We start from the raw sequence: 17,534 nt of genomic DNA, 5'->3' as shown, positions 1-17,534 counted from the left end.
TTAGCCCTGAATTCTCATTGTTTCACTATTGAATGTTTCCAGCTTGGATTTACCAGCGAGTAGATGCTCTCAGTTCCCCCCTCCTTTCAAGTCCTGAAGGAGGGTCTTGTCAAGTGTCAACTGCTTATTAATTTCCACTGATGCTGCCTGACCTGCTGAGTTCTTCCAGCATTTCGTATGTGTTGGCCCAGTTTATGTTTAGCAAGTTTCTTCTTATGACACTGAATTTAGCCTTCTGCAAATTTAAGACCTAGCTTTTCATACCACCTTTGTAGCCTGAATGTTCTCCGTCCCTTATCCTTTGCTGTACCCAGTGTTCTCGGCATTTCATATCCTGTGAAACACATTAAATTGGCCAGAGAGCAGCTTCTGTGATGGTCGGCGTTTCTAGCTGAACACATACACAAGTGCATCACATTTGTCTTTGACAGTCATTAGCTGGTAAAGTCTTTATCAGCTAGCTGAAACAATCACCATGTTTTGTGTTGCTGAGTACTCACCTGAGCTGGGGCGAACGTTCCACCCACTCTCGACATTCGGTTTGAATGCTTTCAGTTCGACAGCTCACCTTTCCCTCAAACAACATCTCATCGATTTCCCAGAAAAGTTGATGCACTGTCTGCGTATTTGCTTTGTCAAATTCCTAATATCCACACACATAGAATTATTAGTCAGCATTAGCTTGTCATAAACTCACAAGCTTTATATAACTGAATGGAATGAGAATGCTATCAACTGTGAATTGATGCTGTTAATTGATATTATCTGGTGTTATCCAAATTCACCTGGTTCAGCTGCAATATATCATATGGCAAAAACGTCAGATATGAGAACTAAAATTTGCATCTGAGCCTTCATTCCAAAACACAATTGCAATACGAATAGACCCGAATCTAACTTTAACCTCCTAAATAATGGATATGGTTTGGACAGTGCTGAGGTTATATTGTAGACTTCACGTAGCCCCTGCATACTGGTCTTGTCCCAGGATCATTGTGAAAATGAAGTTTAAGGAGTATTTTAGGATGTAGTATGTTAATAACTTGAGAGTTTGAAAATGGAGGAGGAAAAATGTAATTGTGGACCTTTAGTGTTTGAGATTTGTCTTCATTGATTTGTGTTACATGAATGCCAAAACGCAGGACAGCCCATGGACATACTGTGCTCCCAAATTTAATTCACTAAAAATTAATGAAATCAAATAAAAGAGAAGATGCTGCAACAAATAAAAGAGAAGATGCTGATCTTCTTCACCCTGTCCAAAACTCCCAGTTTCCATGCCACTCTCTATACCGACTATAATACCACTTTATTCTGTCCATACTGTATCTCCCCTCATCTTCTTCACCCAGTAAATAGCTCCAGCATTATTTACATTCTGTCTGATATCACTATCTACAATCCCCATGCCCATACAATACTCACATCATCTCTCCAGGAGTACACTGAACTACACTCAGTTGACAGGCTTGTTGTATAGCTCTGGATTCCAGACCAAGAATTGTTAAGGTCAGCAGGAGTAGTCTGCCCAATAGATGATTCTGATACAATCGAGTCACCACTAAAAAAAAATTAAAGTCACATGGAATGCAATTCATTCAATCATTTTAATTCTAGAATGAAACAAATTTATATATTCTATCTGTGATTTCACCAGATTAGGATTGAAACAGACAGGAAGGACTTAAATTTATATTATATATTTTACAACTCAAGGATTCTTAAGTTTCTTTTGAGGTGCCTTAAGTAATTTTTTTAGTCAGTTTATAATTTCCAAATCATGGTAGCCAATTCCCACAAACAACATGATGACCAAATCATTTGGTTTTGGCAATGGTTGAGCAACCAAAACTAACTAGATGTTGGGGGAAAGTACAAGATCTTGAAATAGTGCCTTGGGTTCTTTTGAATCACAAGAGTGGTTTAGAAGCATCTCCAGGTTAAATCCTCCAGAAGGACATTACCTGTGATGGTGCAGTATTATCCCTGCACTGCACCAGTATACCAACCGAGATTATGTTCTCAATTCTCTGTAGTGTGCTTGCACACTTTGAAAGCAAGAAATAAACTTCATTAATGTTGTTCTTACAGTCAGAATTGCTTAGTGAACATGAGAGTAAAGTTTGAAGATCATGTTGCTCTGCAGTTGAGACATTTCCATTACTCTAAAGTCAAGTGTTACAATCCATCCAGCATTTTAAAATAGTTGTACAAAGTTCACAGCAAGTTTATTCCCTTGAATGTTTTGGGATTAATCTCATGTTATTCAGATTTATAACAGACCCCTCAAAAACCTGTAGAATATTCACAAGGACAACTTTTGGGAATCTGTTCAATGATTTTCAAAACTGCCTCAGCTAATGCCTCTTGGGTAACCTTGCTGCACTGCTCAGGGAGGGGGTGCAGCAGCTGCAAGTTCAGACGAGTTCCCCATTTTCTCGGAAAAGGCTTTTTCCACTGAAGTTGGGTGGGAATAAAACTGGAGGTCATGGGCTAAGGGTGAAAGGTGAAAAGTTTAAAGGGAACATGAGGGGAAATTTCTTCAATCAGAGGCCCATGAGAGTGTGGAATCAGCTGCCAGTGCAAGTGTGCATGCGAGCTCGATTTCAATGTTTGAGAATTTTGGATGGTAGAGGTATGGAGGGCTATAGTCCCCGTGCAAGTCAAAGAACCTATTTCTGTGCTGTACTTTTCTATGACTTAGCTGTCAGGGAGGATCCAGGTAAAAATGAAGCACAGGGCTCCAAAATATCCTCCTGGCTAACATACAGTCTCTGGAAAATGAAACAGGAAACCTCAGAACAAAAGGTATTACCAGAGGGACATCAGGGACAGTTGTGTACTCTGTTTCATAGAGACTTGTATCAACACCAGCACTCAAGACACAGCGCCTCAGTTCAAGGACTTCACTATGCACCAGATGGACCAAACAGCAGCATCAGGTAAAGGTGGAGATTACTGCGTTTGCGTCATGATTAACTCTTTGTGGTGCACAGCGGTGGTGGACCTGGCTCAGTCTTACTCCTCACACCTGGGGCATCTGGTAATCAAGTGTCATCTGTTCTATCTGCCAGGGGAATTCTCAATCTTCAGCCTGGTAGTGGTGTACATTCCACCCCTGGCAGACACTAGGCTGGCACTGAGGAGCTGAGCCCTGTGATCAACAGACAGCACACCCTGATGCCTTCCCAATCATCACAGGGAGACTTAACCAGGCTAGTTGAAGAGGTCGCTGAACAACTAACAATACAGAATCAATGGAGCTAAGACACTTGATCTCGGTTTCACCATCATCAGGGATGTTTACTGTGCCATCCCACGCCCATACTTTGGCAAATCTGATCACCTGCTATACTCTACTCCTGGCATAAAGATAGAGACCAAGGACCACAGTACCAATGTGAGGACAGTGAAGGTATGGTCAAGGAAGGCAGAGACCGTTGAGAGGCTGGTTTGAATCGGAGTCAGCTTTATTGTCACTGACATAAGTCATGACATTTGTCATTTTGTGGCAACAGGCAAGACAAATTATACAAGTTAGAATTAAAAACAATTAAATAATGCAAAAGAGGAATAGGCAAGTAGTCCCACTGAAGGGTTTCGGCCTGAAACGTCGACTGTACTCGTTCGCTAGAAGCTGGCTGGTCTGCTGAGTTCCTCCAGCATTGTGTGTGCGTTGCTCAGATTTCCAGCAGATTATCCCTTGTTTGTGGCAAGTAGTATTCATGAGTCATGGACTGTTCAGAAATCTGTTGGCAAAGGGGAAGAAACTGTTCCTAAAATACTGGGTGTGGATTGGCAGGCTCCAGCACCTCCTTCCTGATGGTAGGAGTGCCATCCTCCCTAATGGCAGCAATGAAATTGATGGACTTCATATTCATGGATTAATTTATGAATCTGAAGGAATATGCCACAGCCATTCCTGACTTCATCAAGAACCGTATGGCTGGGTGTGTGCCATCAAGAAAATCCCAAATCTTCCCAAACCAGAAGCCCTGGATGAACCAGGAAACTGACAGTCTGCTGAGGGCTGGATCTCTGGTGTTCAAGGTCAGTGTGGGAGCCAGAACCCTACAATTAGACCAGGTACATTATAGCCATTGTGAGAATGAAAAGGCAATTCAGGTGAAGCTAGACACAGAATCAGATTGGGGCAGGGTTTGCTAGCCATTACTTCTTGCAAGGCAAAACCTAACATCATAAGTGATCTCATCTCCTCAATGAAATCAAAACACTTTGAAATGGAGAATAACACACGTGTGTGAATCCCTAAGGTATCTGGTGACCCTTTGATCTCTGTCTCAGAGGCCAATGTCCAAACATCCTTGAAGTGGGTGAACCCTCGCAAGGCATCAGGCTCCAACAGTGTTCTTGGTTGGGTTCTAAAAAACCTGTGTTGAGAAGCCAGTTGGAATGTTCAAGGACACAATCAACTTCTCATTGCTGTGGTCAGAGGTTCCCACTTTCTTCAAAAAGGGCATCAGTCATACCAGTGCACAAGAGCAGGGTGAGCTGCCTCAATGATCACTATCTAGTAGCACTCACATCCACGGTAATGAAGTGCTTCAAGAGGTTATGGCTGGAATTAACTCCTGCCTGAACAAGGATCTGTGGCTATGACAGATCACCTACTGCCACAACAGGTCCAGAGAGGATATAATCTCATTGGTTTACCACTCTGCTTTGGAGCACCAAGACAACCACAAGACTGGGGGTGTGGTGGATAGTGTGGAGGGCTGTCAGCGGGACATCGATAGGATGCAAAACTGGGCTGAGAAGTGGCAGATAGAGCTCAACCCAGATAAGTGTGAGAAGGTTCTTTTTGGTAGGTCAAATATGATGGTAGAATATAGTATTAATGGTAAGACTCTTGGCAGTGTGGAGGATCAGAGGGACCTTGGGATCCGAGTCCGTAGAACACTCAAAGCTGCTGCGCAGGTTGGCTCTGTGGCTAAGAAGGCATACAGTGCATTGGCCTTCATCAACCGTGTGATTGAGTTCAAGAGCCGAGAGGTAATGTTACAGCTATATAGGACCCTGGTCAGACCCCACTTGGAGTACTGTGCTCATTTCTGGTCAACTCACTTCAGGAAGGATCTGGAAACTATCGAAAGGGTGCAGAGGAGATTTACAAGGATGTTGCCCAGATTGGGGAGCATGCCTTATGAGAAGAGATCGAGTGAACTCGGCCTTTTCTCCTTGGAGCAGCAGAGGTTGACCTGATAAAGGTGTATAAGATGATAAGAGGCATTGATTGTGTGGATAGTCAGAGGCTTTTTCCCAGAGCTGAAATGGCTAACACGACAGGGCACAGTTCTAAGGTGCTTGGAAGTAGGTTCAGAGGAGAGGTCAGGGGTAAGTAGTTGTTGTTGTTGTTTTTTTTTTCACAAGGAGTGGTGAGTGCGTGGAATGAGCTGCCGGCGACGGCAGTGGAGGCAGATACAATAGGGTCGTTTAAGAGACTCCTGGATAGGTACGTGGAGCTTAGAAAAATAAAGGGCAAGGGTAACCCTAGCTAATTTCTAAGTAAGTACATGTTCAGCACAGCATTGTGGGCTGAAAGGTCTGTATTGTGCTGTAGGTTTTCTATGTTTTGTTTCTAAGACATGCATCAGGATACTGCTTAATCAATTACAGCTCAGTGTTCAATACCACCATCCCCTCAGTTCTAACAGTATAAAACGTGGGCCTCTGTGCCTCTCTCTGCAACTGAATCCTTGACTTTGTATCAGAAAGCCACAGTCAGTGCCAATCGGTAATTACAACTCCTCCTCACTGACAATCAACACCAACACACCTTGAGGATGCACGCTTAGACCACTGCTCCACTCTCTCTACACTACTGTGGCACGAAGCATACCCAAGTACCATAATCAACAACAAGCTCGCACTCAGCATCAGCAAAACCAAGGAATTGAATGCGAGCTTCAGGAAGGAGCAGTTGTGAGAACACACACCACTCCGCGCTGAGGAGTCAGCAGTGGAAAGGCTGAGCAGCTTCAAGTCTCTGGGCATTAACGTCTCAAAGGAAACCTTCTGGTCCCAACACATCGATGCAATCACAAAAGCGGCAAGCTAACTGCTCTATATAATGAGGAGTCTGAGGAGATTTCGTGTGACACCGAAAACTTTTACACATTTCTTTAGATGTACGATGGAGGGCATCCTGACTGGTTGCACCACAGCCTGGTACAGATTGTGCAATCTGCAAGAACACCAGAAGCTGCAGAGTGTTATAGATTCACCATGGGCTCCACCATGGGTACAACAGTCCCTGCCATTGTGATCTTCAAGCTGTGATGCCTCAAAAAGGTGGCATCCAGAATTAAGGGCTGTCACCATCCACAATGTGCCTGCTTCTCAATACTACCGTCAGAGAGGAGATACAGGAGTCTGAAGATCCAGACTCAACAACTTTGCAACAACTTGTACCTCCATCATCTGATTTCTGAATGGTCCATGAACCCATAATATTACCTTATTATTCCTTAAGTTTTCACCATCTACTTTAGTAATTTATAGATTTTAATGCCTTTGCATTGTACTGCTGCTGCAGAACCACAATTTTCATATCATATTTCAGAGATAATCAATCTAATTCTTATTCTATATAACGATGTCAGAAGTGATGGTAGTAGATGCAAAAATATGTAGATTAGTGACAGAATTTGAAGGGAATTTGATAGAAACAGGTAGAATATAATATGTTGGAGTAGAATAGGAGGAGACAATGGCGCCTAGCGGCAACTCTTCGCTTGCATCTGTGGAAACAGCTCTATTTCCATCTTTAATAACTCTATTTTTCCCTTTCAGGGTTCTTTTGAAGACCCTGAGCTGGAGTTACGTGCTGACTATGGTTCTTTGCGGGAATGGGACCCGCTCTCAGGGATTCACGACTGGCCATTATTCGGCATGCCAAGGGCACGGCCTAAGAGATTAGCTTGCCTTCAGAGAACTGAGATTTCGTGGCTCTGGAGACGGGGGGTGGGAGAGGAGATCGGAGATCGGTGTGTCCGGGCAGGAGATCAGTGTGTCATGGGAGAAGGAAGATCTGAGGCTGTGTGCCCAGAGGCCCGAGATCTTTGGGCACAGAGCTCAGAAAAAGCGACATAATGTACTCCTAACACTGTAAACCAGCGAGTCGTTTGTTATGTTTCCCCTCTCACTGTGAAACAGAAACACTTCTTTCTCCCTTATTAGGGAGAGAGAGAAAACCTGTGGTATGTCAAATACCAGGTGAGCAAGCAGTCTTTGGGGCAACTGCAAGTCTGTGTCTTTGCTGTTGCTTTGCTCACGCCCGAGTGCTCGGTGACGGGTGCGGATGCTTTTTCTTGCCAGTGGGGGGAGGGGAGATTGTTGCTTGCTGCCACTTACGCACGGGAGGGAGGGGAGCTGGGGGGGTGTACTTTGGGGTTCTAACCGTTAACTGTCATTCATTCTTTGGGGGCACTCCTCTGTTTTTGTGGATGGTTGTGATGAAAAAGCATTTCAAGATATACATGTATATTCTCTGACATGAAATGTACCTTTGAAACCTTTGAATTAGTGTAAAATATGGGTGGCTCAAAGGGCCTGTTTCCATGGTCAATTCCTCCAAGACTCAATGACAAAATAATCATAAATATCCCTGTAAAGCCAAAATGTTTATCTCAAGATTAATAGAAAATTTAATGACAACTAAATAAACAAAATGGAAAAAAGTGTCGTGTTCCAGAGTTTGAAAAGAGGGTGAAGATTTGTTTCCAATAAATGAACCTACAGCCTTTATATTTACACCTTCAAAGAGGACATAGTGATATCTAGCAGGTGCACAGTCAGTACAAGTCACCAATATTCAACAATCACACCTGGCTTCACTTCATGACTAAACTAATCCTGTGTACATTAATCATTCATTACTGCACAGTTTCTTTCTAATTATCACTTGAATAATGCATGAAAACATTTTACCTGTTGTAACTATGAATTGCTCCTTGGACATGTTTTGTAAAATTAGTTGGAAGAGAATCAATTGCTTTCTCAGGAAGATAATCGGTGGTTCCTTTTAGTAATCCCTTCCTGTTGGTAATACAGAAGTTTATAATTAAATATTGTTTACTTCTTAGCAAAATAGTTACACAATATTTATTAGTCCTGAAATCTTTCAGCAGAGTTTAGTGGGAGTTCAATAAAATTCATCCAGGATCAAAGTAGACCATGAAGGCATCTGCTTGTGAAATCTGCATGCACACCCATATAGCAGTAAGACGGTATGACTAACTTGGTACTTTTCACTTCTGCTCAATGTACTGCACTGTCTTCAGCAACTGAAGTGCGCTTCTGCAACTGGCATGTCCCTAAATAAGTTGCAGAACATATTTAACAGAATGATAAGATATACAAGAATAAACTGAGCAATAGGGAATAATAGTAGAAGCTTTGAACTAAAGTCCCTACTGTCATGCCCCTCAGCTTAGTTTATTCTTGTATATTCTATTTAATAATTACTACAAGTTGTTACTGTGCATCAGTGTGATTTAGCACAGAAACAGGCCCTTCAGCCCATCATGTTCATGCTGACTTTCAATGTACTATACACTATCTATATTAATCCCACCCTTCCCAATACAATGTTCTATCCAATAGTGCTTAGATTCTCACAGAATGTTTTCATTGATATTTAACTTTTATTATACATGTAGAGACCTCAGCCTAAAATTTGTGCCATGCGATTTACGTAGTGCCAAAATTGTGTTGAAGGTAACACTAAAATCAACAGAGAAAGTTAAGTGACAATCAAGAATTTTATTTATTAGGTTTACACTACAGTTCAATGCTACAATTATAATTTTAATTTCAGAATAGTATTCCCCACTGATGAGTTACAAGTGCTTACAATTCTTAGAAAGGAGAGTTGTATTTGTGATTTTTCTAGGTACCTGTAGCTATTAACAGGGACAACCCACAACAGAGACAGTACTCTTCCAGCCATAGGGAGCATCACTAACTAATAAATAGCTGGTGTAATGATGGGAAAGAGATCAGAGAGTGCATCACTAGGATCAGAAGAACTTGGACAAGTCATCAGAGAGCTATTTTTGTTCAAGGAAGGGACTACTATTATAGCAAGATCGTAAGCATGGAATTATTGGTACAGCAAGGTACCAGTAATTTCCTGGGGAGGTCTCTAAAGGCATGAGTGTAGTCTGTGAATGCCTGCATTTTAGTGCAGTCTGCAAACAGGGAGAATGCAGGTGTCCATTCTTGCAAGCCAACAGTAAAGTATTTGAAGCATCTTCTTGAGAAGCAGCTCTCTTGACCTGCTAGATGAGAAATGCAGCAAACTATGAAATGTAGCAGATATCAGCAGTCGCAGCCTGAAAAAAGTCCCAAGGTGAAAACTGGTGAGAGTGAACTTGCTTCCAACCGCAAAGGGTCAACGCTTATGTGAGCCAATATTTATGGTTCTTGGAGAACACAGACTTTGATGAGGACAAAGAATACATTTAAAATATTGGCTGTTTAAATACCAGATTGAGGAGAAACAAGATCAATAAATGTGGGTTGTTTTGAAAATGAAGTACTGATGTTTTTCAAAGTAATGAGGCAGAAATTTGCACTATACATAATCTTTTGACTTGCACAATTGTTGACATTTTTTGGGGGGGGAAGATGACGGAATGAAAATGCAAGAGAAAACAAAAATCCTATTAAAAAATGAAAAGGAAAAATTTTGATGGGTATAAGGATCCAGAAATGGGTACAAAATTTCTCTATTAAGTCTTGTGTCCCTATTCTTTCTTTCTTCTTCAATGACTGGCTACTTGCACCATGGAAACTCCCATGGAGGAGACTCGAGGCCCAGCACTGGTGGAATGGGAGTGCTGGTAGAGAAAGAACCTCAGACATCACTGTTCAATTATGAGAAATTTATCCTATATCAAAAGCATTCCCAAAAAGATTTGGTGCACTCAATTTTCTACTTACAAATGTTCCAAAAGTATCAACCAAACCAACTTTAAACTGATGGGAAAAAAAAGCACTCCAAAACAAAGAAAAGACCATATTTAGTTCATGTTTTGTTCATCTTTCAGGTGAACTGATTCTAATTACTATGAAAGCTTACATCAGAGCAATACTGATGTTCAGCTCTGAGAGACTGTTCTAAGAATAGATCTGGCAAAAGCAGAGTGCACCTGTCAACACTTCTTTGAAGAATTGTGCAATTGAAGAAGGGGGAATCCATGATTAAACAACGCAGCTCATGATCTTCTAAGTAACAACTAGGACAGAATGCACAATAGCTTTACAAAACTTGACAAAAATAGCAAAATAGGAATTGCAATTAAAATAAACAAGTTAAGAGTCTACCTCAATACAAATGCATGTCAGTGGGTGGAAACAGTCTCACGATATACAAAATATAAAAAACACTTGTCACAGAGTACCACCAGAACAACAGAGTGACAGGGTAGCACAGTACTTAGTGCTGTTGCCTTACTGGGTCCCAAATCCACTCCTGACCATAGGTACTGTGTGCAGTTTGAACATTCCGCCTGTTACTGTGCAATTTCCTCTGGGTGCACCTATTTCCTTGCATTTCCAGTAGGTTAACCAAGCCACTATACGTTACTCTTTTATATAAGTAAGTGACAAAAGAAACAAAAGCAGAAATTAGTGGGCACATGAATGAAAATACATTGTGGGACTACAGGGAAGTAAGTGGTTATTGGGACGGATGGGATTGTCTGAACGATGAGTTGAATGGTCTTTTTCTGTGTTGTAAATTGATATGAGCCACAAGAAAGCAGAGGAAACAGAAGCTTAGTCCTAAACATAGGCATTTTTATCGCAAGATGGCACTTGCCTAAATCCCTTCAAGGAACTATTATTCCAAAGCTTAGATGAAGACTTGCCTTCTACAAGACTGCACATTATCAAATGCTTTTTATAATTGTCTACTTTAAAGTGCAGACATCATCACATAGATATTCCTCAAAAATAACCCAGTGATGTCTGGTTGCTATTTTAGATACACACATTTGTTGTATAATGCAGAGTGAAAAGAAAGAGAACCAGATCCTATCAAGAGGTGCATGAGAACATTCTCAGTTCAGCATCGCTTTGTGAAAACTGGAAAACCAATGAAAAGTTACTGTAATCAAGCAAGTCTTACCACTTTTTGAAGAAAATCCTTCCATGATTTTCAAAGAATATTTACTTCATACAATAACCAGGATCAAATGGCAGTATCATGTTTTTCTTTTGTACTTCAATGTACATCACCACTTTACTGAAAGGATTGTAACCTCACAAGTCAGAAGATGCTGCCTAACCCACTGAGGTTTTCCAGCATTTTATGACTTTATCAAGTTTGTGTGTAGTTAACACGACTGAGCCAAGAGAATAACCAATGGAAAGCTCATCTGGGGATTCTGCTCTTATCCTCATAAAAACAGAAGAAATAATAGCAGTTGTAAGCTGTTTGGTCATTTGAGATGGCTATACCATTCATCAGTATCATCCTCTCTCTCTACCTCAATGCCTTTTTACAGCTGAGTGTCCGACATCATGAATACAAACAGCTGTCACCATCCTAATCAAGGGCAGTAATGAGGTGACTGGGGTGGATGGTATACTGAAAGAGGTTCAGGGGATTGCAAAAATCTGATGAAGGAAGAGCTCAAATAAACTTAAAAGATAAGGAATTTAAATGAAACATTAATCCTGACTTTATGGTTGTAATAATGCCCATTACAAGCCAAAATTACTACCTTACACCATCAGGCTCCTGAACCAGTATGGATAACTTCACTTGCCTCAGTGCTGAACTGACTAATCTAATTTCCAAGGTCTCTGCAAGTCATGTTCACAGGACTATTTAGATATTTTTTATTTCCATGATTTGCCTTAGTTTGCACATTGGTTGTTTGTCAATCTTAGTACAGCACAGGAACAGGCCCTCCAGCCCACAATGTTCTGCCGAAACAACTAAATGGTTAACTAATCTCTTCTGCCTACACAATGTATATCCTTCCTTTCTCCTCACTATCATGTGCCTATCTAAACGTTTCTTAAGATTCCATAATGTTTCTGTCTCTACCACCACCCAGGCAATGCATTCCCATCACTCACCATGTTAAAAAAAACTTATCCCTCACATCTTCTTTGAAATTACCCCCTCCCACTTTAAATGCACGCCTTCTGATATGAAGATTTCAAGCATGAGAAAAAATATTTTTGGGAACTCTATCATAGTTTTTATTTTATAGTTTAACCAGTTAGCAGCTTATGAATAAAGAGCTCAGCTGTGCAAAAAGTCAGCCATGATCTTGATAAATGGAATAGTAGGCTCCAAAGACCAAATAGCCTACCACCATTATTATTTCTTCTGCTCTTATTTAGTTTCTAGTTTTTCATAAATGCTATTTTTTTTATTTTCTGTAAATGCCTGCTAAGAAAATGAATTTTAAGGCAGTATATTCATACTTTAATAAATTTACTTTCAACTTTGAACAAAGATGAGCAGGAATTCCATAGGTGGCTACTTCATTGATACAACACTCTGACACACGGTACTCTTTTCCACTATAATCAGGAGAAATTGTTAAAGAATTAAAACTATTCTGAACTTAAACTACAAACATTCCCCACTAAAATAATTGAGGTTTATACAAGCATAATAATTTAATGAACTACCTGGCCCAGAGGGAAAACTGATTTGATTCAAGCATACCATAATGCAGATGCATATTTCAAAATAAGGGAAATCATTTATTTTCTTTATCATAAATGGTTTACTGTTTCACTCTCCATGCTAATCAAGCCCATGTGTTCCAACCATTAAAAATTAGGCTTTTTTTGCTTCCTGGTGTTCTTGACAGCAATAGGTATGAAAAAATTTGAAGTTATTGAAAGAGGGATTGCTAGATCTTCATAGGCAACTCTTGCTGAGGTCGATGACAAAGCCATTCTTTCACTTATGACTCAGATTCTTTTTTTAAAAAAAAGCTTGACATCCGGTGACTTCTCAGGCAACAAACTTGCCCTGAAACTGCCCAAAATATCCTATTCATCGGCAAGAAAGTTTAAGACTGATTCTCCCTGCTGTGCTGGAAAAAGCCACATTCTCTGCTTGAACCTTAAATGATATACCTATATTAATAGATGTTTTACAACTGTGAGCTATGGCCAATTCACAGTTCATTGAATTACTGTACACCAATGCCACAGCAAGGTCATTAAGTTAATGATTAATGTTAACTGGTCAAAGTCAGTAAGTGTAAATGGTTTCAAAACACATCATTTAAAAGAATATTTTCAATTTGTTACTTTGGTTTAAAAATTGGTGTTATTTATTACTCTTAACATAAAGAATACTTTAGTTTCTACATAATGACAATTTGGCCAGAGGGTCAACCAATCTATAACTGCAAAGCACTTGGATAGGCAAGATTATAGAAGGATAAGGTAATAATGTGGGCAGATGGGATTGTGTACATAAGCAAATCAATTGACAAAGACCTGATGTGCTGAAGGTTTCTCTGCAGAATGACTCGATAAATGATGGCTTTACAATGAAATATTGATTAATTCATCTCTATATTCATCATACAACTACTGACAATGGAAACACAATTAATTGTTAGAAACACACAAAATGGTGGAACTTAGCAGGCCAGGCAGCAACTATGGAAAAGAGTAAATAGCTGACTTTTCGGGCCGAGACCCTTCATGAGCTTTGATGAAGGGTCTTGGCCCAAAAAGTCAATTGTTCACTCTTTTCTGGAGGTGCTGCCTGGCCTGCTGAGTTCCTCCAGTGTTTTGTGTGTGTTGCTTGGATTTCTAGCATCTGCAGATTTTCTCTTGTTTACAATTAATTGTTAACAGTTATTGATATGCAGTTCTTCAAAATAGTTTAATATACGAGTTTGGGTTCAACCTACATAGATTCAATCATATGGTAAATTATTTTTATCTTATTATGATAAAGATTGAACTTAAACACAAAGTAGTGTAGAATAACCTTTTCCTTGTACATGTGGTGGAATACTGAATTGTGCTTTTTATGCAAAGGGTGCTTCCATGCATTGAGTTCATTGGGCATAAAGTAGTTAGGTCAGTCTGCATGCAATGTACATTTAATTACGTTATTAGCAGCAGAGCATGCCTAATGGAATGAAAGCCTGTCTGTGACTTCCTTTAAAAGACAGCCCTTGCTTAATCCACGTTTACAGCATCTGCCAATAAAAGACAACAGTAGATTCTTCTCTGATACACTAGTGAATCAGATGCAATCAATATTACGCAGGCAACAGCTTCTACTATTGTTGGGATAAGTCAACTCCCAACACCAATCCCTTCAATCAGTTGTCAGCTCCAATTCCAACTTTTACACCAATCAAATGCCTATTATACCAAGTGTCTATTTGTGTTCAACTCAATATTCCTAAGTAGTAGGTGACTCAAAAAACATTTCACTATGTCTCCCTGATGAGCCACAACTTCTACTAGAATGGATCACTCCACAAGCAAGCTGCATTTCCCAAGAAATTATAATCAGCCATTGTGCATGGCAGTGCTAAAGACCAATGAATTGTGCTCTTTTGAAATTTATTCCCTCAAAAGTCCCAGATAAACTGACATGGCACAGTAGTATTTTGGCACACACTTTCCTGTGTGAAGAAATTTCTAGTCTGAGCTTTACATTTGAGGTAGTGTGTTCTTTGTCAAATTTTAATGCACTTGTGTGCCTTTTTTCCTATATGTTTTTTAAAACTAGTCAACATTGTGAAAGACTTTTTTTTTAAAAAAGTAACACTTAAGTGTATTAGTTATGAAATAATGAGAGAACTTTACCAGAGACAGTAAAGGAGAAATTTGCAGATCTTTTACATGGAACATTCCTGTTCAGTAAATCTTCAAAAGTCATGCTTTAGGCAGGAGATAACAGATAATTCATCTTGTCCATTGTAAACATTAGAGAACAAATCACTTCAAGAACATACTTCCCCAATTTGACTTGAGCAACAAATACACAGCATTAAAATGGCACATCAACAGTTAATGACTCTTCAGCTATTAATATTTTGCATACCTGTTGTGTAAGATGTATAAAGCTTTTCCAAAGATCCAGTAAAATTTATTACTCACTGAACATATTTTGCACTTACCCTATTACTACGAGACCCAGGTTTCTCTTCTGCTTACTTTCATTATAGTTGCAGTTATACAGTTGTTGGTTGTTACTGGAATGGCATGTAACACTCGGAAGAAAAACAGCACTGGCACCAGGCATTAGTCCAAGCATTAAATCATTGATTCCTCAGATCAAAGAACGCAGGTATTAGTGTTTCTCAGCTCAGTTCACGCAGCACAAAGAGCTAATACAGAGGCAAATATTGCAATCAGAAGCAGCATTTCTCAGCCTGGCAATCTCCAGGTTTACACGCAGACAGCAAAGTGTAGATGAAGCTTTCCAATCGATTCACATTTGCAAACATCAAATGCTTCAACCATCAGCATCAGATCTTCGGACTCACCACCCGCTCTCCACACCATGAATTAGCTGAATTCCTGAGCACATGGACATCGATCCCAGAGATGAAAATATAAATAAGATCTTCAAAGACTTGTGTGTGTGTACATACACCTGATGGCTAGAATTTTATTCTATTGATGCTGCATGAAGCAGAATGTTCTGCAGTAACAGCCTCTCTATGACTCACAGCTACATCAATATAGTATGGAGATATTTATTCTCTTCCTGAGACTCTCCCCTCCCACCAGCCTCAGGCAAATAGCAAACCACACCAGCAGCTGCTGAGTTGCTCATCCATGAAACTGTTAGCACAGAGTCACAAAGCACCAGCAGCACTGCAGCAAGCTGCTGGCAACTTATATTAGGAAAATGCAACTTATATTAGGAAAATAAGCACTGTCCCTTAAAAGATTAATTCAAACTACTTGTTTTCTACCAGCTTATTTTACGATTGGCTGCAATGTGAGGGCCACGACACTGAGGACAATATTCTTCTACATTACGTGGATGGTAAAGATTTGCATTCGCTGCTGTGAACAACTTAACCACAGAGTGATGATAAGTATATAAATTTACCCATCCTGAAGAAAGTCTCGCTTAAAAAAAAATACTAAACAGGTATCTTCAAAATTATCTGTGATGCAAAAAGCAGTGGGAGTGCCACATCAAGCTTCACAAAAATAACACAAGCTGCTGCCAGCCTGGGCTCCCCCTCCTCTCCATAACCAGAGGGGAATATTAGTCAGTTTCATTCATGCAGACGAACACAATGCGCAACAGAAATCTCTGAGACCAAACTGGCGAAAACATGGCACAAGACTACACATTTGTTAAAGAGCAAAAACAGCATGGCATAGAAAGAGGCAAGAATTTCCACAACCAATGGATCAGACAAAATGCCTGCAACACCTATTTCTTCCAGGGGTGAATGGTGCAAGAAATTAAACAGCATAAGTAATTTCCATGAATGTCCCCATCTTCAATGGTCATGGCACATTGCAAAACATAAGACTGAGATTGTTGCAGCTATCAAAAAGTGCTCAGTAGATGTGTTTAAGACTTCTGGCCTCCCCATCCTCAAAGGTCCCAGTGTTCAGCTAATTCCATTTATCCATACATGAAGAAATGGGTCAGCAATAACATCCCAGCTATTAACACCCATCCTTCAGAAACAGACTCATGTGAAGCTGTTACTGCACCAGCAATGTGCAAATGAAGAGAAATCACGTAAATAATTTTATAAAGTAATTAAATAATACTGAGTTGTAGAGCCCTTGGAAATGAGTCTACATGCTGTGGAAACAGTTTAACATTGATACAAGTGAAGTTATCCACATTGGTTCAGGAACCTGATAGTTGTAGGGCAATAACTGTTTCTGAACCTGGTGGTGTGGATCCCAAGGTTCCTGTACCTCCTGCCCAAAGGTAGTAGTGAGAACAGAGTATGGCCTGGAGCTTCTTGATGGTGGATGCTGCTTTCTTGTGGCAGTGTTCCTAGTAAATGTGTTCAGCAATTGGGGAGGACTTTCTGTGATGGACTGGGCTGAATCCACCATGTTTTCTAGACTTTCCCATTCCTGAGCATTGGTGTTTCCATTCCAGGCCATAATGCAACCTGTCAGGATACTCTCCCCTTTGCATCAATAGAAACTTGTCAAAGTTTCAGATGACATGCTGAATCTATGCAAACTTACAAGAAAGAAGAGGCCTGTCATGTCTTATCCTCCGATATGGTAACACCAAGAATCTTGAAGTTCCTGACCCTCCCCATTTCCAGTCCCTTAATGAGGACTGGCTCACACAGATCAACAGCTTCTTCCTCCTGCAGGCAGTAATCAGTTCCTTGGTTTTTCTGACATTGAGAGGTTGTTGTCATGGTACCATTGAACTAGATTTTCAAACTCAGATCCAAAGCTCATTAGTTTTGGTTCAAAAGAGCACATAAGAGAGGACCTCTTGAGGTAACCCATAGTTTAACACTTCTGAAATCAAAGTAGCCATCAATCAAGTGTGA

At 40.2% G+C, this 17,534-nt stretch overlaps 1 protein-coding gene across 2 annotated transcripts in view; it reads right to left on the bottom strand.

The window, feature by feature from the left end:
- Positions 1 to 17,534, bottom strand: part of LOC140195034 (protein FAM149A-like) — an 89,121-nt gene that overhangs the window by 32,243 nt on the left and 39,344 nt on the right. The window contains exons 1-4 of one of the 2 annotated variants that reach the window (XM_072252621.1): positions 15,153 to 15,656; positions 7,951 to 8,058; positions 1,426 to 1,561; positions 501 to 643 (exon numbers count right to left, since the gene is read on the bottom strand). In XM_072252621.1, the coding sequence (XP_072108722.1) occupies positions 501 to 643; positions 1,426 to 1,561; positions 7,951 to 8,058; positions 15,153 to 15,289 (524 nt within the window). In that variant the 5' untranslated portion in view covers positions 15,290 to 15,656. Of the gene's footprint in view, positions 1 to 500; positions 644 to 1,425; positions 1,562 to 7,950; positions 8,059 to 15,152; positions 15,657 to 17,534 lie in introns of those variants that run through there. The other variant, XM_072252620.1, reaches the window with a different exon arrangement.

This window comes from Mobula birostris, chromosome 3, assembly GCF_030028105.1.
Source record: "Mobula birostris isolate sMobBir1 chromosome 3, sMobBir1.hap1, whole genome shotgun sequence".
NCBI lineage: Eukaryota > Metazoa > Chordata > Chondrichthyes > Myliobatiformes > Myliobatidae > Mobula > Mobula birostris.
Note: the sequence above shows the minus strand (reverse complement) of the source record. Positions and strands in the feature narration are given on the sequence as shown.